The sequence below is a fragment of the Eublepharis macularius genome, chromosome 6 (genome assembly GCF_028583425.1).
Source record: "Eublepharis macularius isolate TG4126 chromosome 6, MPM_Emac_v1.0, whole genome shotgun sequence".
NCBI lineage: Eukaryota > Metazoa > Chordata > Lepidosauria > Squamata > Eublepharidae > Eublepharis > Eublepharis macularius.
The window spans coordinates 34,589,305-34,614,317 of NC_072795.1; the positions used below are offsets into that span (position 1 = coordinate 34,589,305).

The 25,013-nt window shown below is 41.1% G+C and overlaps 1 protein-coding gene across 19 annotated transcripts in view; it reads right to left on the minus strand.

The window, feature by feature from the left end:
• The window catches only part of MBNL1 (muscleblind like splicing regulator 1), a 192,976-nt gene that overhangs the window by 32,996 nt on the left and 134,967 nt on the right, over positions 1-25,013 (minus strand). For 10 of the 19 annotated variants that reach the window (XM_054983419.1, XM_054983403.1, XM_054983404.1 and 7 more), the window contains 3 exons: positions 20,197-20,367; positions 16,153-16,245; positions 11,174-11,290 (listed from right to left, as the gene is read on the minus strand). In XM_054983419.1, the coding sequence (XP_054839394.1) occupies positions 11,174-11,290; positions 16,153-16,245; positions 20,197-20,265 (279 nt within the window). In that variant the 5' untranslated portion in view covers positions 20,266-20,367. The remainder of the gene's footprint in view (positions 1-11,173; positions 11,291-16,152; positions 16,246-20,196; positions 20,368-25,013) is intronic. The other 9 variants (XM_054983416.1, XM_054983414.1, XM_054983417.1 and 6 more) reach the window with 2 other exon arrangements.

Sequence of the window (25,013 nt, forward strand, 5' to 3'; positions counted from 1 at the left end):
AAAATCATGATACTTTATCCTATAAAGTTCAGCTGACAGCTTTATGGCAGTACGAGATGAGGGGAGCTATGATTGAATCTCCCAATATCTTTAATTATATTTAAAGTAGTCTTGGGGATTCTGAAATTGGGTTGGGACTGCTCTTTTCCTGATCTAAATATCCTTACTGAAACTTTTAGGCCTGCTGCAGGAAACAAAAACATATCTCTTTTTTTCCTTTCCGTGTGTAGTAAAGGCTCAAGGATCTCCACTCTTTCCACTGTCTGAAGAAGGGAGCTTTACTCTCGAAAGCTTCATTCCTGAAAATCTTGATCTCTAAGGTGCCCCGGGATTCAAATCCTGCCATTCCCATCATGTTTTCCTAATCTAAATTTACTCCCCCCCCCCACAATCTACTACTAGTATTACTAACACTTACTATGAGGCGTTATCAGGGATTTCTAACCTGTTTCATTTCTGATTTGGCTCCTACTAGAGAATAATTATGAGGAATATTTGTAGCATATGGCACTTACGACACATGTTCCTTCTATAGCACGCTTCAAGATGTCTTCGTTGTAAATATTATTCAATAATAACAATAGTCATTTCTAAAGTATATAAAACAACTAAGCACTACAGAGAGGTAAAATAAAAAGTAAAACATTAACTTGTACTGGCATAACTACTAGTAAAAAAATCTTGCATATCCATTGAACATACAAAGTTGTTTTTATACTAAATCAGACCACTGGACTGATCCAGTTTTGTCTACTCTGATCGGCAGTTCTCTAACTCTTCAGGCAGGCAGGCAGGCAGGCAGAGAGATCTTTCCTAGCCCTAATACTTAAGAGTTTTCTTTAGTTATAAAAGTCCAGGGACCTTCAGCATGAAAACTATGTGCTCTTCCACTGAGCTATGGTCCTTTCTCATTATTACCTGAGGTAGTTTAATCCAGTAAGCAATGCTGTCCCCAAAAATGTATAATTAGATCTGGACTTGGGTAATTGTTTGGGAGTAGGAAAACATGTTGTTTTGTCTAAAGATCCCAAAGGAAGGCAGTTATCATAGGGTTAAGTAGAAAACCTGATGTTCTTACTCTTATAAAAAGGAAAGGAGGGGACAAAGGATTTTGTGATAATCCCTAACCTAGCGTATGTGTTACAGTTTAAATAATTATCTTAAACAAGCAAAACCCTATAGGAATAACTATAGTTATCCCAGTTTCAATGAGCTTAGACCAGAGTAACTCTGTTTAGGATTTCACTGTTAATTTGCTTTATTGTTCCCTTTGGATGTTTTGGTGTCCCTCTTGATTTATGACCCATTCCATACACATCCTATACAGACAGCAAGAAGGGCCATCTCTGAAAAATCCTCATGATACCTAGATCAGGACAGGTTAGATGTAATGGGAAATTGCCTTACAGCTGCAGTATGAGCATCCAAGACCCAGTATATTCAAATATCTGATAAACAAGTTTGTAAAGGACTACACTATCTTCATTCAATTTCCAGTTTCGGCTTTTAGTGAATCTTCAACAGATCAAATGACAATGTACTTTTTAAAAGTGTGATGAAAAACACCATAATCAAATAGTGAGGAAGGGGACCAAAAAGCACGGCTCTTCTTTTTGAATTGCCTTTTTTCCTCCATTGCTGCAGCTGCCCTGTGGGGGTCCTGACAGTGCTCCTCTTGTCTCCTTGGAATTTTCTGTAGATGCCTTGAGGATTGTGAGACCTGAATCTGGTAATGGACAGCTATCACCTGACACAGCTTAAAGGCAGAGCTGCAGAGATGCAAGATCAGTGCGAACCTCTCTGTAGCTGGCCCCCTTGTGGCCCTGGCCCCACTACACATGGACTTAAGGTGATGATGGTTGTTGTGGGTTTTCCGGGCTGTATTGCCGTGGTCTTGGCATTGTAGTTCCTGACGTTTCGCCAGTAGCTGTGGCTGGCATCTTCAGAGGTGTAGCACCAAAAGACAGAGATCTCTCAGAGTCACAGTGTGGAAAAGATGTTGGCAGGTCATTTGTATCTACTCAGGAGGGGTGGGGTTGAGCTGAGTCATCCTGTAAGAGTTTCCCAGGGTGTGGAATGCTAATGGCAGGAGGCTTCACTGTATCCTGAGGAGGTTCTTTTGCATATGGATTGGTGTTTGATGTGCTAATCTTCTCTGCAGGGCTATTGTTGAGTATAGAGTGTTTTGTTAGCCTGGTGTTTTTCAGAACTGGAAACCATGCTCTGTTCATTCTTAAGGTTTCTTCTTTCCTGTTGAAGTTTTGCTTATGCTTGTGAATTTCAATGGCTTCCCTGTGCAGTCTGACAAAGTAGTTGGAAGTGTTGTCCAGTATTTTGGTGTCCTGGAATAAGATACTGTGCCCTGTTTGAGTTAGGCTATGTTCAGCCACTGCTGATTTTTCAGGTTGTCCAAGTCTGCAGTGTCTTTCATGTTCTTTTATTCTTGTCTGGATGCTACGCTTTGTGGTCCCGATGTAAACTTGTCCACAGCTGCAGGGTATACGGTATACTCCTGCAGAGGTGAGGGGGTCTCTACTGTCTTTTGCTGATCATAGCATCTGTTGTATTTTTTTCAGGTGGGTCTGAATACTGCTTGAAGGTTATGCTTTTTCATAAGCTTTCCCATCTGATCAGTAATTCCTTTGATATATGGCAAAAACACTTTTCCTGTAGGAGACTGTTTTTCCTTGGTTGTTTGATTCATCCTGGGTTTGATTGCTCTTCGGATTTCATTTCTGGAGTAGCCATTTGCCTGAAGCGCGTGGTTTAGATGATTAATTTCCTCATTGAGAAAGTGCGGCTCACATATCCGTCTTGCACGATCCACTAATGTTTTCATTATGCCTCTTTTCTGTCGGGGGTGGTGATTGGAATTTTTGTGTAAGTACCGATCAGTGTGAGTTGGTTTCCTGTAGACCTTGTGACCTAACTGAAAGTTTGCTTTGCGGATGACCAAGGTATCCAGAAATGGGAGTTTTCCCTCGATTTCTTTCTCCATTGTGAATTGTATGTTCAGGTGGATGTTGTTGAGATGATTCAAAAACCCCATCAATTCTTCCTCCCCATGGCTCCAAATGATAAATGTATCATCCACAAACCGGAACCATACACTAGGTTTGTGGGGTGCTGATTCTAGAGCTGTTTTTTCAAAATGTTCCATGTAGAAGTTTGCTATAACTGGGCTGAGAGGGCTCCCCATGGCCACCCCATCCATCTGTTCATAGAATTCGTTATCCCATTGGAAGTAACTGGTTGTCAGACAAAACTCCAATCACCACCCACAGAGGCCCACAGCCTCTTCCTGCGAGGGGTGGGAAGGCTGTTTTTGGCCTCTTCTACCACTGTGCGGGCCCACAAAGTGGCAGAGGAGGCAGAAAAAGGCCTTCATTCCCCTCAAATGGCTGCCACGAGCCCACAGGATGGCAAAGGCCAAAAACGGCCCTCGTGCCCCTCAAATGGCTGCTCTGGCAGGCCCACAGGGCAGTGCAGAAGGCCAAAACCAGCCTTCTCTGCTGCAGCGTGGGCCCGCAGGGCAGCAGAGGAGGTCAAAAACGGCCTTCCCGCCCCTCAAGTGGCCGTCGCGGCCTCCTTTTCGGCCTCCTTCACTGCCCTGTAGGCCAGCGGTGACCATTTGAGGGGCGGGGGGGGCTGTTTTCGGCCTCCTCCACCACTCTGCGGGCCTGCGCAGCAGCAGAAGAGGCCAGAAACAGCCTTACCACCCCTTGCAGGAGGAGGCTGTGGGCCCGCAGGGTGGATCCACCACCCCAGCAGCAAAGTAAGTGTGGGGCTGGGTGTGTGTGGGCTGGGGTGAGGGCTGGGGCTGGAGTTTGGGCCTTTTAGAGGGCCCTGCCACTTGCAAGCAGCAGGTCCCTTTAAACTATCAGCTGGCAGGCAGCGAGGGTGGATCCCCCTGCCACCTGCCAACTGATAGTTTAGGGCCTTGCTGCTTGCAAGAGGCAGGAAAAGTTCCCCACTTGCAAGGGGAAATGGCCATTTAAACTGCCCCTTTAATACGAACCAAACGAACCAGTAGACCAGTTCGTGAAAGTTCATGGAAACGAGCTTCCACGAACCACTGGTTCATGCGTTTTTTTGGTTTGTATTTAGGTTCGTGCCCATCTCTAGTCATGAGTATTGGACTATGTTCTGGGCAGCCCCAGTTTGAATCTGCCATGGTAATGTGGAGGAGAGGAGAAAAAGTCCTTTAGCTGGTTTGGATTCCCATTGTGGAGAACAAGCTGGGTACAAATATCTAAATAAATAAATAACAATAAATGTAGGCAGACCTTATTCTATTTTTGGAATTTCCCCCTGCTGCTTTTTTTGAATGAACAGTAACCTATAGATTTCCGCCTGTTGCCTGTCTTCCAATAATCTCCCAATAATCTTTGTGGATGGCACCACTGACATCAATGGAATTAGAAGGATGTGGACTCTGCTAATGGTTGCATTGTCAAGCTCTTACAGTTGCAGCACTCCTGATGTATCCTGACAGAATAGCGCCAGACAAATAAATAAACTCCCAGCTAAACAACCGGCCTCTGCTAATGGCATGAAGAACTGTGTGTGTTGAATAGTGGCAGACATAAAAAAGATATAACTTGTTTGTATAAGCTAAAAGGCTTATACAAGGGCTTAAAAATCACTCCCTTTCTCTCTACTGGGGAATATTTAATAATATTTTAAGTAACATTTCCCTGTTATCCTTAGTCAGATGAATGGCGCATGAGCAAGAAAGTTACCAAGCTATTAGACCACAGCAACAGAAATAAGAACTCATTCTTTCTGGCTTCAGTGACTGCTGAGTCACTGTGTGCTTAGTGGCCAAGTCACTGGTTAAAATTCATGTCCTTGACTCCTGCTAATGCAGAATCATCCTGCTTCAGTTTGTATTAATCCTGCAAAGAGTATGAAGGATATCTTGTGGTTTTTTTATTCTGGTGCCTCAGCTATGAACCGGGCAGAAAGGCTTCGTGGTTCTTCTTAATGTCTTAATGGGGGAGGAAGGGGGGAACACATTAAACAAACTGATTTTCCCTAAATATTCTATAAGCCTCCATCCATAAAAGAAAACAGGGTTGCACCTACGTGTAACTTGTAACGTTGCAGCTACCTACAGGTAGGTTGCACCTACCTGTAACCTGTAACGGTGTTCATCAACTGTTTTGTGCAGGGACTGCACAGAAGACACAACAATGAACTAGTACACAATAGCAATGAAATTAGATGTCATGCTCAGCTGAGATGTGTATTCTTCTTGGGAGGGAATGGGTGCAGCCTCTCCTGTCTACGATCCTCTAGCCAGATACTCTGGCTTTCCCCTCAATTCTGTGGCCTTACAGCAACAGCTTGTTAAGAGGCTGTGGCTCATTTGCAGATACGCCTGTTTTATACATGTGTATCTCTCTACAGGGCTTGGCAGGGGACTGCTCCAGATAGCCTTTTAGCACTTTCCAACTTTGTAATTCTGTGGGTCACTTGATGTATCACATGTTTTGGGAAAGGGATAGGGAGTGAGCTAATGAGCAAACAGACTCTGCTGCAAGTCATCATGTAGGAGGAACTTGAGTATCCCCTCCTCTAGAGACATGCCTCCTTCTGGATGTGAAGCTCATGAACCCTTTCCCATCTAGAATTTGTATTCTCCTGTGGGAGAAGACAGGCAAATACAGTTTATGCACATTTTGCTTTGGACGTCACTTTTCCATCATGCACTAACACACAACTGGAAGGTACGTATGAACACTGCAGGTATGTAGATGGGGTCTTTCTCCTCACAGATTCTTTGAATATGATCCAAACAGTCAGCTCCACCCATATACTTATGCGTTCACACACAGCTCCCAGCCATAGGGAGTAAGTTGTGAAAAAGCAGGTTCTACGTAGCTGGAAGTAACATTCAAAGGCTGCACCTAACGTAGTTGATAGTGGAAAAATATGAGCAAAATTTATTTATTTGTACCCTGCTCTTCTCCCCAGTAAGAATCCAAAGTGGGGTCATCATTCTCCACTCCTCCATTTTATGCTCACAACAATTCTGTGAGGTAGGTTAGGCTGAGAGAGTGTGAGTGGCCCAAGGTCACCCAGTGAGTTTCCATGGCAGAGCAGGGCTTTGAACGTGGGCCTACCAGATCCTAGTATGACACTCTAACCACTACACCACACTGGACATCCAGTTTTGCCTACAATTCATACATTGCAAAGCAGCCTCAAGACTTCTCGTTTTAACTGGACTCGAGCTTACCTCAAGCTTATACAGCAAGCTTACCTTGGAATGCTAGTCAAAGGGAGCTATTATTTGTGCTTCCAATGGCAGATTATTATTTTGCCAACAAGAAAAAGTCTCTATTTTGAGGGGGGGGGGTTGTTTTGTCAAGAGCTGGAACCTGCTATTGAGGGCTGCCTTGCTAAGAGATGAAAGAGGATTCTAAAGGCTAAAGATTACAGGGTCACAGTTTAGAATTAACTCGCAGGTGGCCATACAGAATGTCACATCTACTTAAGCAATCATGGTAAAGAATGTTATTGTTCAGTTCGGAGAGACTGCACCTCTAAATGATTGAATGTTACATAGACACATGATTTCTCCACTGGTAAAGACTATTTGAAGCATCACACAGGCATGGGATGTACATCTTGGGTGGCTTCAGTAAAATATAAGCCAATTTGGTTTAGGAGGAACAGTGTTTCAGAGATATTTCTCAGGTATACTGAAGAAATTGGAAAGATTCTGACTAAGGCTACATTTACAAACTGCAATATTCTAGTGATCTTAATTGATTTTAAATGCAAGACACCCATAAACATCCACTCACCCAGAATCTCAGTGAGAACGGCGGGCTATAAACAAAGTAAATAATAATAACAGGCGTGCTAAGACCCCTGTCCCGACTGAATACATCCCAGTTATCTAGGGAACATTTCAGAAGAACTTTATCTATGCATGACAGATTCAATCTGTTGTCTCTGAACACTTTAATTCTCAGTTGACATTAGTCATGTTCCATATGATTCACCAGTTTTACGTATACTGTTCCATTACATAGCACAAGGCCACTTTATTATGTGTTTGTCACAAGTTCGCCCAACATCACGCACAGGCTATGAACTCTACACTATCAATATACACTATCACTGTTCTCTCACAATCATATATTAGTACTGAAAATGCCTACACTAGCTTGGTCACATGCTGAGCTCTCCTGCTTGTCTGATGCCCCTTGATCATTGCATCTGCTCTTCATCCTCATTATTTTCTGATATGTTGTATGCTTCTACAGCTGGAATCACAAACTTGAGGGCTGGCTTGGCAGGTGTATGAGATTCCTCAACCACTTCCAAGGCAGCACAGAAGTTGTTTGGGATTGCAGTTGATGATTATTTAGAAATTAAAGCTTTTACGCTGATCCACAGCAAAACATGTAGGCCCAGGCCTCAGCAGAAGACAAGGGAGTGGTGAAATTCTCAAGCGTACCATGTAGTTCAGTGTTCCCCTTTCTACTATCACTATCACAAAACCAGAGATAAAGCATTTTGAAATTTATCCTATGGGAAAGCCAGTCCTATTCTTGACTAATCCTACTGCATCATAAACACTGTATTTACTAAAAGACAATCAAACCTCTAAGGGGTCTCTAAAGTACTGGAATTAATTAAGAGAGCCACTATGTTACAATGGTCAGAGTGCTGGAAATTTGGGGCACACCTTGCACTCACATGTGGGAGGAGAGAGATGCCCAGAATACCTGACTGACAACTACCACCAAAGTTCCGTTGCAGGTTATCTGTCTCCAGGGTCCCAGCTTATGAAGGGGTGAGCAGGAGAGGCCAGCACTGTCTGGCGAAGTAGTTCGGGAAACGGCCCACAGCCACGCAGTGGGGGCCAGTGACTTAGGCCACACTGGTCATCTTGGTGCCCTTGGCAGTGCGGGACCAGGGATGCAGTTCAGGATCCGATCAATCAGCAACCTGGCCATTGGGGGATGCTGGTGGTGTTGTCAGGGGAACGGCGAGGCATGTGCTCCCAGCTGCGGCCTTGCTGTGCTTTTCTGGGCTCAGCCATCGGCACAGCTCTCCTGCAAAGGTCCCTTGGAGTGGACGAGCAGTGCCACAGGTATGCAGAGATGCTGGCGGCATGGTGAGCTTTAGGATTGCATTGCCCATCTCAGCCTATGGCACCTCTCATGATTATTATGAGGATAAAATGGTTGTCATATTTGTTGCCCTGAATTCCTTGAAGGGGGATAGCAATAAAATATAGTAGCCAAATAAATGTAGCATGGATAGTATTATATACAGTTTATGCATTGTAAATGCATCTCTTATGGAATGGAAATGGACATCAGATACAATTTGTAATCATTAAATATCTTCTAAGTTATTATAATAAAAATAGGTGATTTAACTAGAAATACATATCTGTAGATTAAATAAATGACACACTTTTAATGTACTTTTGAAGTGGAAAAAATAAAATATTGAGGGGGAGAGAGAGAGAGAGAGAGAGAAAGATCAGGCAAAAATAATTCTGAGTTAATTTTTGTGCATATTGAATTCCATATTTGAAACTAAAAAAACATTACAAATTTCCTACACAACGGTACTTCTGAGTAGGAAAAAACATTCATGTTTGTGTTCTGAAGTGACAACTCCAAGAGGGTTTTCTATGGTATATACAAGTATTCACATATTACATATTGTTATGGTAGGGATTTTTTAATGTGTGGAGTCAATATGTATTTCCTTTCTTGCAGCTTTGTGGCTATGTACATCTGAGCTTTGATTTCAAGTATGAAGACCTCTTTTGATCTGCAAAATATCTAACAGGAGTCTGTGAAACTCTCCCAAAGCATGAAAACAATCTGATTCCTACTATATGTGTTTTTAATTAATTTTACTAGTATTGTTGCTGGAGCTACAACTAATAGCAACAATGCAGGTTTTTTCTTGTTTTGCAAGAAGTAACACTAGGGCTTATGAGGAAAGTACAGTCCACCTACCATACATCTTGTTTCAAAAGCATGTCCCAGTTCTAGAATATGAACTTTCCAACTTTGTAAAACTATCTTTACACACAATACAGTCCTTTCAAAGGTACATACCACCTTAGAACAGTTTAGAATTGCTTGAACTTTATTGCAATTCTCAAAGCTGAAGTGAAACTGTACGTCCCTCAAAAAATCCCAAAGGATATAATCTTTGGGTGAGTGGGTAGATGATGGCAATATGGAATTGGATGCATATGATGGCTTAAGGCCTAGATTTGGCTGACCAGAATGCCTGAGATTTGACACCACCATTCATGTCAAGAGAAGAAAAGTTGATACCTGCTAGGGAGTGGAGGTCGAGAGCTTGTAGCTCTCCTTTTCCTTGCCATGTCTATTGGACTAATCCTACACAAGACAATCTCTACAAATGGCTATTGTTTCACCTATCAGAATAAACCTCGATTCTTCGGTTCTGCTCCATGTAAAATCTACATACTACTCAATGCTAATTATGGATAAGAGTTTACAACAGAGTCAGACACCATCCACCAAGTATCTCTTTCATGCTTATTATAAACGCCTGAAACCTAAGAGGCACAAAATGTTTCTAGTCCTAGCAAGGCATAAACCGAAACAGAGGCAGGGGTGGGGGTGGGGGGGTCTCAATGTTCAATACAGGCAAGAGTTTTTATGTTCCAGATTCATTTTGAAGACATGCAAGGCATCCAGAACTGCAAGCTTCTTGAGAATCAAAGAATAATTTAATCTCCGATTTTAGTCAGACAAGGCTTCCTTTTTATTTAAATATTTTACTCCACTTTTCCTCGTGTTCCTTCCTTCCTTATTTACTTATATTAACTTCACTTATACCTCACCTTTTCCCCAGTGGAGACCCAAAGCAGCTTACATCATTCTCCTCTCCTCCATTTTATCCTCACAACAACTGTGTGGGGTAAGTTAGGCTGAGAGCTCAAAGTTACCCAGGAAGCTTCCAGGGCAGAGTGAAGATTCAGACCTCGAGCCTACTAGATCCTTGTCTGGCATTCTAACCATTATGCCACACTGTCTCTAATAACGAATGGAACTCTTTATAATTGACTCCAGATAAAGAATGAATTCTCACGAATGTATGCTGACTACATTGGCCAAATGGGGTCAAATATCTTCACAGAAGATCATGAAGAATCAGGTTTGGCTGATTCTCATTCTCCTCTGCTCCCTTCGATACTTACAACAATGACCCCGTGAGGTATGTTAGGCTGAGAAAGAGTGACTAGCAAGCTTCCATGGCAGGGTGGGGATTTAAATCTAGTTTTCCCAGATCCTAGTCCAAAGCTAACCAACTACAGTCTAACTGTGTGAATGGCCTGAATTTTTTTTAAAAAATTACACCTGATTCTGCTTAAGCTTGGCCCCCTTTGGCAAAACTTGCCTTTTTTCTGACAGTTCTCTCTTATTTATTAAATTTATAGCTAACTTTTCTTTTATTCCATTCATACCCCACCTTCCTCCACAATGGGGACTCCAAGCAGCTTACATTATTATCCTCTCCTCCATTTTTTCCCCTGGGTAATTTAGGATGAGAATTTTGATTGGTCCATGGTCATCCAGTAAGCTTCCATGGCAGAGGAGGAAACTGAACCTGTGTCATCCAGACTGTAGTTCATCAGTCTACCCACTACACCACACTGGCTGACAATGGACTCCTAGAACAGCTCACATCAATCAAGAGTCCCTCACAAGACACACAAGGGAAGGCTCTTGGCTCAAATTGTTGGCACATGCTGATGTACCTTCTTATATTGTTGTATCATTTTCAACTGTCCCTCAACATTTCATCTGATCCAAATCCTGGACACTAATTGCAGCTCAAGCAGTGCCAGAAGGGGCCTTTTAAGAGAAATGTGGAAAATTCATTGTATTTCTGGGCATTATGAGATGGACACATTTATATTCTAAGCAGGTAATTATGAATGTTGGTGACATCTCTACTCCAGTCTGAATTCTTAAATTTCTAAATTTGTAGAGCAATAAAATTTAAACCGATGAGTTATTTTTGTCAGCCGTTCGGTGCTGAGAGCCTCACTGGAAAATACATCATGAGCAAAATGTAAATTAAGCATATTTTAATTGCATGCAGATAAAATAATTTGCATATTATTTTAATTAGTGAGGCAGATACGAACTTGGTAAACTTGCATTTGTTCTGCAATTCTCCCATACGCAAACATGTAGTCCTCAAATGGTAAAAGATGATACGGCTTTTGAAAATCCTGTGTCCTTGTAGATTTTTCTGCATTCACCTTTTTGAAACATGAGAGTTATATACCATCCTTTTTAAAAAAAATAAAAATGAGAGCTAGGTTTCCCAACATGTAAGCTTGAGGACTGGGATACAATTCTGAATGTGGCAGGAAATTCAGACAACCTTCCAAGGCGAATCTATGATTTAGCATCATAGGATAAGATTATTACCAAATCAGCCATGATGGCCTTCTGATGCCATGTATTGCATGTCTGGTCATAGAGCTCAAGGAGATGTTATGAGAGAGAACGTCCACTGCTCTGTGTCTCGTCCTCCTGATCCTACAAGTGTCTAGGCACATGCTGATCACAAGATCCTCTAAGGGCCAAGCTACACATGACAAATGACACTTGAACGGCAAGTGGATTGAGTGGAGGGCAAGTGAACAGGCAGAAATACACTTGCAATTCAATTGTCATTCGTCATGTGTAGCTTGGCCCTTAGTAGAAGATAGCTCATAAATCCTGCCCAGTGCCTTTGCTGCCTTTCTCGGACTAGAAGTGCTGAAAGGCGGGATGCCAAAGTGATTTCAGTGGTCTTTAGGGTTACCAGTTTCAGGCTGTGAAATTCCTGCAGATTTTGGCGGTAGAGCCAGGAAAGGGTGGGGTTTGGGGAGCGGCCTCAGCAGAGTATTATGCCATGGAGTCTACTCTCATTTTCTCCAGGGGAACTGACCTCTGTTGTCAGTAGATCATGTGTAATTCTGAGAGTTCTCCCACCATCCCCTGGAGGCTGGCAACCCTAGTGGGATTAGACTGCACAGGATTGTACTAAATGCCGAGCTTTTTTACAGTAAGCATTTTCTATTTGAAAAGCGCTCTTACCCTCTTCAAGTTTGGAAGAAAGAGGTAAAACATTAACCATCCCATCATTAAATTAGCTAAAACCAGAGTGCCAAAGACACAAGGTGAACCAAGGTCTTCCAGCAACAATAATCTTAAGGTAACATGTGAAAACCAATACCCAAATCCACAAATGAATTTGATTTCATTTGGTTTAATTTTTGTTATAAAATATGTTGCTTAGGGCAACAAGAAAAAAAGAGAAGTAATGGTGAAAATAGACTAAATAGTTAACCAAAGGTTGGGATTTAATAGTGGTAGAGTGGCCTTGCTCTGAATAGTGTTCTTCTAAGAAAATGAACAGTTTTTGTGCAAAAATAGCCTTGTTGCCTATTCAACACACACTTTTTTAAAAGAACAATTTGCCATTTCTGTTCTTTTGTATATAGGTGATTTACATTTACAACAAAGTATAGCCCCAATGAGTATGAATTTAAAGGCATAAATGGAAGTGACTGCATTGTGCGAGCGAAAGCAAATGACAGCTCTGTGGATCCTGGGAGAGGCTGCTGGATTTGTCCCTAGGAAATTCAAGGCCACTTCAGACATTTATGTTTCATACTCAAGAAGAGATTCGTGAATCCAAACGCTCATTAATAGCCTCACAAATGCCAGTACAATGCACCTGCGTAGTCCCAATACAGATGGGGATGCTCTTTGCAAAAATGTTGCCAGCCAAAATCACAACCGAAACACATATATGCTGTTATGCTGTTAATAATTGATACTGTTCAAACAAACAAATGAATGGATTATAGACCTGCACAAAAATACATACCAGTACCGGAAATACAGTTCAATTGTTGTTTTATACCCAGGATATTTGTTCTAGAGTACAAAAAGCAACCTTGGATCTTCTATCTTACCATCCACTCCATTAGTGATTTTCCTAAGAAACTCGTTATGAAAACCAAAATAGCTTTTGAAGGGCAACATAAGCTATTAAGAGAAGAAATCTTCTGCAGCTCCCCATGTGGCTATTTGCAAGGGGTTCTTTTTTCCTCCCCAGTCCCCAGAACCGTAAGTGTTCAGGAAGGCAAAGAAAAGCCAGGGAATTTTTTTTTCAACTATAAAAATATATGTCATCATGATGGCAAAGCAAAAAGAGATCTTGTGTATTGTATGAAAAGACATACCCAACACACACGTACCACCGGCCTCTTTTCATAGGGTAGGTCCCACCACTTCCTCAGCAATATTTTCCCCTGCAGTTCACTGACTTTGTCCCATGCAACTTAACAAGTGCCATTAACAACTATGCTCTTTTCTATCTTTTTTTTAAAATGCTCTTTTCTATCGGAAACGTTCACTCATCTTCCAAACCATGACCGTGACCTGGCACCAGGAAGACGCTGTCATTCCGGGAGCTTGATGCGATGTTCCATGGCTGGTAAGCAGTGTGAAAACGGCCACTGTCTGACATAGATTTTTGCCCTCTTTTTACCAGAGTGTGCTCTTCCTTCCTGCTGCCAGTTCATATTCTCTACTAGATAATTTCTCTTTGTCCACTTATTAATTTACTGGCCACCCACTACTTCCATAGCACTCTGGGTTTTTTTATACATCTGCCTACTATATGCTACCACCTTTAGCCATCCTAACTGCAGACCAGTGATCCATTTGACACTCTCTTTACCCCCTTTCCTATTAATATCTGCTAAAGGACATGAGGCTGCTTGTTTAATGCCCCTATGCCCAGATTTTTTCTGCCAAGATTCCCTCTCTTTCTCTCCTTGTCTTTGCTTTTGTTTCTCATACCTCTACCTTAAAGCATTTACATTTCTGAAAGCTTCCTTAGTATTGCCACAAACATCTACCTAGTTATGAATACTGGATTTTTTGTTAAATCTTTTGAACTATTATTTCATTCAGGATAGTTTATCACTGGCTGTACAGACCATGCTGAATAATTACAGGATTTATGTCAATCTGTACCTTTCACCATTCTCATCCGGATACTATATCCCAACTTGCTTTGTCTACAGCCACACAGCATCCTCACAAAGCAATTGATTAATCAAAATTAAAGGAGAAGCTGCAAGCCAAGTAAAAGCTTTGGTGGTAAGAGAAATGGTGGCAGCCCTAATCAAGGGATGAGATGAGCTGGAACTGATTACAGAACAGAACCGTAAAAATTCTGGAAATGTTGAAGTCATGGAAAAGAGAAAAACAACTTCCCCCCTTCTCCAGAAAAAAATAGAAATTTTGAGGGGAATTCAAATATATGCAATTTTAAAAATCAGTGGGGGTCTGATTTGGCTCAGATCTACAGCTTATGGAGAGGAGGGACTCCTTGTCCCCCTGCCCCACAAACCGATTCAAATCAGGCTCCTATACATTTAAAATATTTTCCACAGATGCTGTGTGGCTATAGAGAAAGTGACTTGGACTTGGGGAACATAGACTGGACTTGCCAAAAAACATATTGTGTACTTTGGCTCTGTTACTTACCCTTAAGAGAACACTTGCTCTTATTCTGTATCTGCTAAGCATGCATAAGAGAAAATTTGTCAAAACTCTTTCTGAGAGACCAAATTGTATATAATGTCTACCACATAGTCCTTCTATACATGTTTGTTGACACGCGAAGAATTCTAAAACCTTGGTGAGGCAAGGCTTCCTTCTGCTTAAGCATTGTTGATTTCTCATTGGCAAGTCTTATTTCTATGTGTTTAACAACGTTTACTTTAATAATATTTCCTATGAATTTATCTAGGATAAAAGTTAGGCTAATAATTTCCTAAATTCAACCTGGATGGCTTTTAAAAAAAATGATGCTACATTGGCTACTCTCCAATCTTTATTTTAATACTGTTATTATTATTTTTGTTAAAAAATCATCAGTTTCATCTTCAAAAACTCTCAGGTGAATGCAATCTGGTTGTTTTTTAATATGTCAGATGTAAGCCGTTATTACAGCCTTATTTGATACATTTATGCAGATACCCTGGAAACTTTGGTTCTAATGTGGTATCTCTTCATCTTTTACAATACAGACCAATGCTAATAGTTTAGGCCCCCTCCCACTTTCTTCATTACCCCTTTTACACTTCTGTCATCTAAATATTCTAGCATTTTCCTAAAGGGTTCCTGATCCTGACTTATTTAAAGAAATGTGTATTATTTATTTGTAAGTTATTTGAACTCTTTCTTTGCTGCCTTTTCAATAACCTAGAGGAGTCAGCCGTGTTAGTCTGTAGTAGCAAAATCAAAAAGAGTCCAGTAGCACCTTTAAGACTAACCAATTTTATTGTAGCATAAGCTTTCGAGAATCACAGTTCGCATCTGACGAAGAGAACTGTGATTCTCGAAAGCTTATGCTACAATAAAATTGGTTAGTCTTAAAGGTGCTACTGGACTCTTTTTGATTTTTCAATAACCTATGTTTTGATTTTTCAGTCTGAGCTCTTTTTATTTTCACAATGTGTGCAAGAATTGTTTTTTTAAAAAAAGAACTTCTTATTCATTTATTTACTTCTTTTTTTTTGGTTTGCTTTCCATGAAACTCTTATTTAACATCCTCTTGGGGCTTCTTTGTCCGTACTTTTCCTAATCTGTAACACACAGTTTATTGAACTTCTGACACAGTGGCTTTATACATCTTAAATTTCCTGAAGGGGTTTCCTCTCCTCTTTTAAACGAATCCATTCTATTCTGAGAAATTCTTTGTTTTGTTACTAGCTGCGACTGTATTGGGTTTCATAGGCAATTTCCTTCCTCCTCCCTCCCCCTCTGCTTAATTTGGTCATGTTGTGGTAACCATTACCATCAGGTCCAGCATTGTTCATATCTCTAACCATTCAGCACCATTCAGTACTAAATCAGAGATTTGCCTTCCCTCCTATTGGTTCCATGACCAACAATTCCAAGGCCCAGTCATTTATCATATCTAGAAATTCCAAGTCTTTGTCATGATCTGATTGTACATTTAGCTGGTTAACGTAAGTAATGATAGCTTCTAATTGGCAAAGAACGTAGAAAATAGAAAGAAAAACCCAAAATTATAATATTTTCTCACCTTTACTGTTTGGTATTGATAAATGGAATCAGTGTCGATGAAATATGGAGATCCCTCCCCCCCTCTTTTTTGGAATGTCTGAGGCATATGGTTCTATGAAAAAATAATAATAATAGTATTGTGTTAACTAATTAAAATAGTAAACTAATTGTACCGAGACAAGTCATTAATAACCACATTTCGTTAAGTAAAAAAGTACAATTTGCTGACCCTTTAGACCAAGAAGTGATGAGAACTTATAACTATGCAAATAAAACAATATTACCTTTCTCTTTTGTACAAATGCGAGCCCCAAATAATTACGGGGGGCTTATGGTCAAAGTAAAACAGGCAGGTCCCATGTCAAGGAACAGTCTTGCTTGAGAAATTCATCAATGTTGTAGAAATTTAGGAAGGCTGAACAAGTATAAAATCTGTCCATTTCCCCCCTAGATTGCTTTTCTGTTTCCTTTGTTCCCATTTCATTATCTTTTCAGGAAGAAATAAATCTGATTGTAATAGTTTGAAATCTAAGGATATCTCTTGGTAAATCCCTATTGCTGCTTTCATATTCCCTTTACTTTGCTTGTGACTCATTTTGTAAACTATTTTTGGATTTTTGGAATTGAATTTCACAAGGCCATGGATTGGATCCAATCAGTTTTTCTGCTGGTGAGATATAAAGGAAAGATCCAATTTAATGACCTCACAAAAGTATGCTGGGGATCATGAGATCTATATTAACAAAAGCCATGTGGGACAGGGACTGTAGTATAGAGAGGAATTGTGTGAATGAGTGAAAAAGCTGGCTGGATCCAAACCAATTAATGATCAATGTGTTATACCTGAAAGATTTTATAGGATGACATTATACAACAATTTTGTACAGGGAAATGATACTACAGGTTAACTTTCATAGCATTGTTCTGCAGTCAAGAGTAAATCAAATATACCCACTATGATTTTACTTTTAGGCTTAAAGGCAATGCCATGTTTGTCCCTCCCTTAGAGAGCTTTTGTAGTGTTTTTATGAGCGCCATTATATCACAGAATGTATTTGATCACATGTTCTTAAATCCCTTCCTTTTATACTTCTAGCTTTATTTATATAATGTGCTGATGATGATTTCTGTGCATCCTGAAGGTATACGAATCATCTTGTTCATGGCTATGCTCGACTTTGAAAACTCATTGTTCTTTGCTTTGCATGGAGAAGGCCACAATTTTAATTCCTGGCACTTTAGTTGTAAGACCATAGGATAGGAAAGGCCCCTGCTGGGGTCTTCAGAGAGTTGCTGTCAGTCAAAGCAGACAACAGATGGACCAACAGTCTGACTTAACATAAGGCTACTTTGTATGTGGTTAACCTCTGGATATTTTAGATAATGTTGGGGATTTCACTTTATTTACTAAATAACCTTCCATTATCTTCAACCCATGTTTCAAAATCCTCTCTTTGGAGCCCAGCTGTATACTGTTATGTCCATAATTTAAGGGATTTCAGAAAGGCAAAACTTGATATAATTTATTACCATTCAGTCTGTCTTGCAACCATGCTGCAGATTTCTAAAGATAGGTTCCCTTAAGGAAAACATGATTTCATTCACGGGTCCTGCCAAAACTGATCTGTTGAGCCTGCACGTCAAATTCTAAGTAAACTCAAGGGATTCAAACACATTTTTTTTCAAAGTTATCTCTGTATCTGGCAGCAGTTCTGCCAGCCTTTGGGTTTTCTCTGCTGGGAAATGAGAGATGTTTACAATCTCTATCACAAACAGATATAGACAGAACTCTTGATTTAGAGCAAATCTATTTAAAAGACTAAAAGTGAATATGAATTCAAATAATTGGGTTAAACAGGCTTGAAGATGAGAGTTTTGGGTTGCTGCTTGCTACTTGTTTATAGACCGGAGCTACAATCCTAAATATCAGGCAGTAAGCCCTCATAGGACTTAACTACAAGTAAGCATGCTCAGGCTTGGCCTACTAAAAGAATATGTTTAATCTTCTTTAAGAGTCTCTCTATACAAGACATCTGACATGTGAAAAACATGTATCAGGAGATTCAATGTTGGCTGGGAAGGGTAGTTTAAAAAGACAGAGTCATGGCAGGGCAAAGGCTTTGCTATACATTGAAGCTGCGTGAAGGGGCTCTGAAATGCTAGAAGGGAAACTTTCTTTATAACCTCTCTAGGTCCAAGCCCAGCTCTGGAAGGCAGCTCTAGCCCATTTCCATTCCCCGTTGCCCTCTGGTTGCGATCCCACAGTTTTAGACTGGAGAGGTGAAATTGACAGAGACTTCCAGGTGGTGGAGATGAAATTAACAAACCCTCTGAGGAGAGATCTCCGCTGGCTCTGTCTACTACGCTTCCTGGCTAACACGGTGTCTCCCTACACTTAACAAATACATGCCAAGGCATCTTGTGTAGAGAGACTCTAAGATATCAGACAACTAAACACACTGTTATGTGATGGGATTAAGGCCTCTATCCATGAAAGCTTATGCTGGAATACATTTTGTTAGTCTTTAAGGGGGCACTGGATTCCAGTTTTATTTTGCTGTTACAGACTAACCCATCTGAAACTATTCAAGACAGGAAATGAATCTGGATTCCCTCCCATACCCCCAAAGGAAAAGAGAAGGAAGGGGCCATAACTCAGTGGTAGAGTACATGTTCTGCATATCACATATGTAATCCCTAGTATCTCCAGTAAAAGGTTTTCAGATAACAGAGTGAGGTTAGACTTCTCTGCCTGAGACCCTGGAGAGATACTGCTTGTCAGCGTATGCAGTACTGAAATAAATGGGCAGACTTCACACAATCACTTCTAATTAAGCTTTATATTGCAGCCCTGATACTACTTACTTGACAAACAGCTCCTTGGAAAACAGCCCAAGTGCTACTTTTGCACCTCCCCATCTATTGTTGCCTTCACTATCTTTTCTTTTTGCTGGTTCTGGACCGATTGCCTTTCCCTTGTTACTGCAACAGCCACTGTTATTTCTAGCCAGAGGAACCCAGTTCACTGGGGGTGAGGTGCTGTCAGTCAGGAGAATTCTGAATTTCACTGACTAGAAGCATTGGTAAGAGTTATGGGACAGGGAATGGGAACACACTGATGATGGTGAAGAGGAGGGTAAAAGGAGCCAATATCAGAGGAAGGAGAGGCAACATCCCTTTCCTCAGAAAGGTTTTGAAAGGAGGCTAAGTTGTAAATGTGGAAAAAATGTAGCTCCTCTTGACCTTATGCGTGGCATAAACCATTTGTGAGGCACTGTAACTGGAGTTGGAGCTGCAGCCCTGCAGCCGTCATCCTCCAGCCACACCTAAATAGCTGCATGGACCCCAAAGCATCATCTGGCACAAGCAGAACTTCCAGCTGGATATGGCCAACAGTACCTCCCTAGATGCAACCTCGACCCTTGAGGCAAAACAGTAGCCCACTACACACAACAGCCTCATGCATTCATTGAATGTGAGGGGAGGAACAGTAGGTGCCAGTGCACTGGGTCCACCCCCCACTTCCATGCAATCATCTAGACATCTGCAGAAGCAACTTCACAAAGGAAGTGGCCATGCAAACTCTCTCTCCCCTTGAAGGTGGGGGGTGAGGCCACTGCACTCACACCTGCTCTCCTTCTCCATACATTCAGTGAACGTGTGGGGCTGTCATTGGCACCACTAGTGATTACTCTACATGATGATGATGATGCACCATGTTGAAGACTCAGTGGGCTGCTCTGTTTAACAGTTTATTTGGGGGGGGGGGTGGAGAGTGCCCTCAAGTCACAGCTGACTTATAGTGACCCCTGATGAGGTTTTCATGGCATGAGACTAAAAGATGTGGTTTGCCATTGACTGCCTCTGTGACCCTGGTCTTCATTGGAGGTCTCCCATCCAACTACTAACCAAGGCTAACCCTGCTTAGCTTCTGAGATCTGATGAGATCAGGTTCACCTGGGCTATCCAGGTCAGAGCAACACCTTATATAGCTATAACAAATAAACAAAGGAGAGTGGGTGTATACTGTGACACAAGTGAAGGGCAGTCAAATAGCACTCACCACTGGCTGTAATGGTGCGCCAGGCATCATGGCATTGGCTAGTTGCATCTGCTGGGCCAGCATGGCCATGTTCTTCTGCTGAATCAGGTTATTGCGTCCATTGATTTCCAACTGCGTTTTTAAGTGCGGCGGCGGATGAAGATATTTGCAGTTCTCCCTTGAGCATCGCCCCTGGAATTAACAAAGAAGAATAAGAAAAGTAAGCCTTGTTTGGAACTGATACATTTCATCATGTCGCAAGACCAGAACTTCTTTCTGAATAAGGCATCGGTCCATTTCGGATAAAAAACACACCCTCTAACATTACACAGAGGGAAATAAGAACACGCTTGTAAGGTCCGTCCTATTCTCAGATTAAAGTTCACAGCTGGAGGCTGTTTCCTCTCTTTGCTCTGCATTGCTGAAGATGATCATCCACCTGCTGCATCCATTTACTCTGTATTACCTTGTCCTGCATTGATTTAAAAGTGTTTGTTTTTCCAGTTAAAGATGTACTAGTAAAAAAAATACTATCAAGAGTAGAAAATGTGATACAGCAGGCATAGCATAAGAACATTTTAGGTTGCATGCTCCAGAATGCCTTAATGTTTATATGGATGAGCGCAACATACAACACACGGGTAGTTACTCCAAAGATAATCCATAATACTCAATGGGTCTATTCCCAGATAAGTGTGCACACATTTGATTCTTAACTTACATTACTTCCCCTCTTTAGATCCATTCATCTAGTTGCCAGATCATAAACAACTTCCATCAGCCTTCTGGGCAATCACCTATCCTTGGCCATCTCTCATGAAGCAAAGAAGCAGCCCCCATCCCATTCCCAAATTCTCAGTGAATCACAAAGAACCTGAGGCAAAAATGGTAGAGACTGTGTGCCAAGTGGGATCCACAGACCCTTTGTTAAAGCAACCAAATCTCTTTTGCAGTTTACAGATATTTCCGCATAGATGATGCCTTCTCATCCCCAAAGTTCTTAGCACTTTCCAAATACTCTGGAATTCAGAGGAGGAAAGTGAAGACATTATTGCTTCTGAGCCCTGGTCCCAATTGAGAGAAACTGATACTTATTCACAGCGTTCCAGATAACTTGGAGGATATAGGGGAAGGGGGACAGTGGTGACTACAAATAATGGCTGGCAAACTAGGCCATGCAAAATCTGTGGATCTCTGGTTACAGTGCAGCACTGTGTCTTTTGTTGCTTACTATTCAGTGCAAAAAAAATGCAAGGGAAAAGTCTTGATAAAATATGTGCATGGCCAACCCACAACGATATCACATGACTGTCCTTTTGTAGAGCAAACAAATGGGAGGGGGACCTGTGCAGGTTGGCTGAGCTCCAGGCCCTCTTTAACGTATGAAAATTAGCTGTGTTGAATGAACACAGCTGATCTCCGAAAAACATCCCACTCAGCTGCCCCCTAATCTTGTAAACCAGTAATTAGTCAATGAAATAAACATTTGCTATGATCACAGTTAAAATGTACAACAATAGAGTCCATTCTCCCAACAGCACACTAAGAACAAAGATACAAAGAGACACACATTTCATCTCAGCAGAACAAATTGGTCAATCTGAAAGGTTCCAGTTCTCTTTTTCATTTTTTAATCAATCCGAGAAGCAGCCATAGCTGTGAAAACCAGAACCTTAATAAGCAAAGGGTTGCTTAGATCAAGTACTGCTTTGCTTTTTTTGTGCAAGGAATAAATTAATTCTATGCAAATTTGACTTTATACTGTACTTGCGCAAGAGTGCTGTATTGCTTGTGCTTGTTATATGTCTGCCAGCGAGCCAACTTGAAGCACTTTTGCTTTGTGGTAAATTGTTTATTTCTACCCATCTGTCTCCATTCTTGTCAGCCAAACACATATGACTCTCATTTTTGCAGCTAGCCAATTGGCATCTGCCTAACACAGTAGGTCTGATAATGGGATTTTACATAATTCCTCAGATCTCACTTGGGTTCAGCCACAGTGATGAAGCAGTCAATCAAACTCATTAACTGATGTGCTTTTCAAAACACATGCTTGTAATATGAAGGATATGAATCAGGAGTAATGGAGCATAAGCAATATCACAGGAAGAAATGAAGGATGTCTATTGCATAATAGAACAGAGATGGTAAAAAAGAAACAGATAAATTGGATTACTGTTTAGGCTTAAGGAGGAATTAGCACTGTAAATGAATTATCAGGTGAATCAAATAATTAAGTTTTGCACATTTTAAAATCAGAGCTAAAGAATTTCTTTGAGGCAAGCCAAGACCGTGTAGTTCTTAAATATGGCTGTATGCAGAAAATACCAATGGGTAACAATATGGCTAGAGGAATAAGGAGCCACCCCATTTCCCATATGAAAATGTCCTTATTTTAATTCTTGCTTGTGATTACGTGTAACTGTGAACAGAAGTTTGTGAGCCTGAAGTATATACCATGGGTTGGATACTGTGAGTAGAACTCTGGTCATGGAATGGAACTTCTCTATGTTCTCCACTTGATGGCTACTGAGGCCTTAAATTGCTGCCTCCAGATGGACACACATGAACCACACTGGAGTGGGCGTTAAAAGCTGAAAGGGAGAATTGTCAAAAACTGACCCACCCACGTCGGCTTCTATAAAGCCGCCACGATTGTGCAATCACTGTCATAAGTAGTTGTGTTCGTGACTTCTTCTGGTTCATATGTTACATTGTGTTACACTGTAACACTGCATGTTACAAAAAAGCATTCTTCTCTGAAAAATTTAAGAGCATCATCATATGTGTGAATCAGTCCACAGCACTTCTCAGATCCAGGCAGAACACATTGGTGCTGGGCCAATGAACAGCATACAAAGTTTTTAAAGTAACATTTGCTGTGTCCTGTGGCACCATGGGTGCATGTGGGCAGTTTGTATGGCCAATGCTGGGCTGCAGTGTTTCTGTCAGTCCAGAGAGGTGACTCAGCAAGAACCGCAGCAGCCAAAACAAACAAACAAACAAAAATTGCTGAGACAGAGAGGTGGAAAGATGGATGAATCACATCATGGCAGGGGAATAAAAGAAGAAATGAAGGCTTGCAGAGATTCTCTGAATAACAGACCCAAAGTCCAGGTCACTTCTGTTTATTAAACATTTAATCCCTCGCCCCCGCCCCTTTTCCAAAGAAATCAGGACAGCATTCAAAGTTCTTCTCTCTTACATTTTATTGTTACAGCCTGTGACGTATATTAGACTGACAGAATGTGATTTGCCTAAAGTCACCCAGTGAACATCATAGCTGAGCAGGGTTTTTAGACTATGTATTTCTAGTTATAGTCTCACACCTTAACCACTACACTACTTTACTACACTACTCGAAAATCACCACCTATCGCATGTTCTGGAATGTGAGGACATCAATGGGATGAAGGTGAAATCCTAGAATATATATTTGACATCACCTTTTGGCACTGTGATCAGTGATCCTACTTTTCATTTCTAAAATATACTAGATAACAGTCAACTTACAGTTGGGCCTCCTAAGTTATATGAAAAAATTGTACCCATGAGCTGTAACAGTATGCTTTGCAGAATGTATCAAGGCCTACTGTCATCTATGAGATCAATATCTGTTCTTGAGCACTTGGCTTGTTAGCTTTGTACAGAAAACATGGGAAGGGGGAGGCTGTTACTCAAGCTGTAAATCTACTTTGGCAACATCCACTGGAGGAAGCTTTGGACCCTGAAAACTGTGAAGTGACTCTCAAAGGAACTTTATGCAGTTTCCCCCACTGGGCCTCCTCCCGCTTAAATTACTCATTTCTAAATTCAACACAATTTTCTACAGTATGAAATCCAGAGGTGACAAGCAAAATATACAAATCCAGAGGTGACAAGCAAAATATACAAACAAAACACCCCTAAAACACAATTCTGAGGTAATTCACACAGATATTTCTCATATGGTTTTGTTCAGGTAGGTGTCAGAGGACAAGGGTGTAGTTTTTAAAACACCACAGTCCAGAATATCAGCAGGTCAGACTACTGAAAAGTGTGTGTGTGTGTGTGTGTGTGTGTGTGTGAGTGAGTGAGTGAGAGAGAGAGAGAGAGAGAGAGAGAGAGAGAGCGAGAGAGAGAGAGAGAGAGAGAGAGAGAGCGAGAGCGAGATGGATAGAGTTGCTAGATTCTGTGCATCCGCCAGTCTACCAAGGTACAGCGCTGATTTAGTGAAACATCGTTGTTATTTCCTTTTTTATATTTCTTAATGTAATGGTTGTACATATACATTCTTATAACTATTCCATTAATGTATGTTTCATTCTGCTGGTCTTTGGCTGTAATAAATGATCAATTGAATATTGAAAGGTAAATTCATTCTGTTTGCCAGGGCTATAAGCTTTTGAGGAGTAAGAAAAGGACAAGACGATGGCAGGGGCCGAGTATGGAAGAAGAGCAGCTTGTCAAGCAAAGGACATATGAAATCTCTATTTATAACCTGTTAATGGGGGGGGGGGATAAAACGTTGTCATTACATTAACTAAAATGCAATAGGAATTATGTATGGCAACCTAGAACCTGGGCAATAAAAACAACATGAAGAAAGTACACAATTTGTTAAGAAGGGAAAAGCTGCTCTTGTCTAATGGATGGTGTGCTATTTTTATCCTTCAGAGCAGCTATCACGTTGCAGGTGCATTAGTGAGTTAACATTTCTGTTTGGGCTGCATCCACTGCAGAGAAAGCAAGTGGCCCCAAAACCTCAGCTGTCACGTAGGCAGATTTCCCTTACATTACAGAATGTTCAGATAATATTGTTCCGAAGCACCATCTGGAATCGCTGAAATCATGAATGC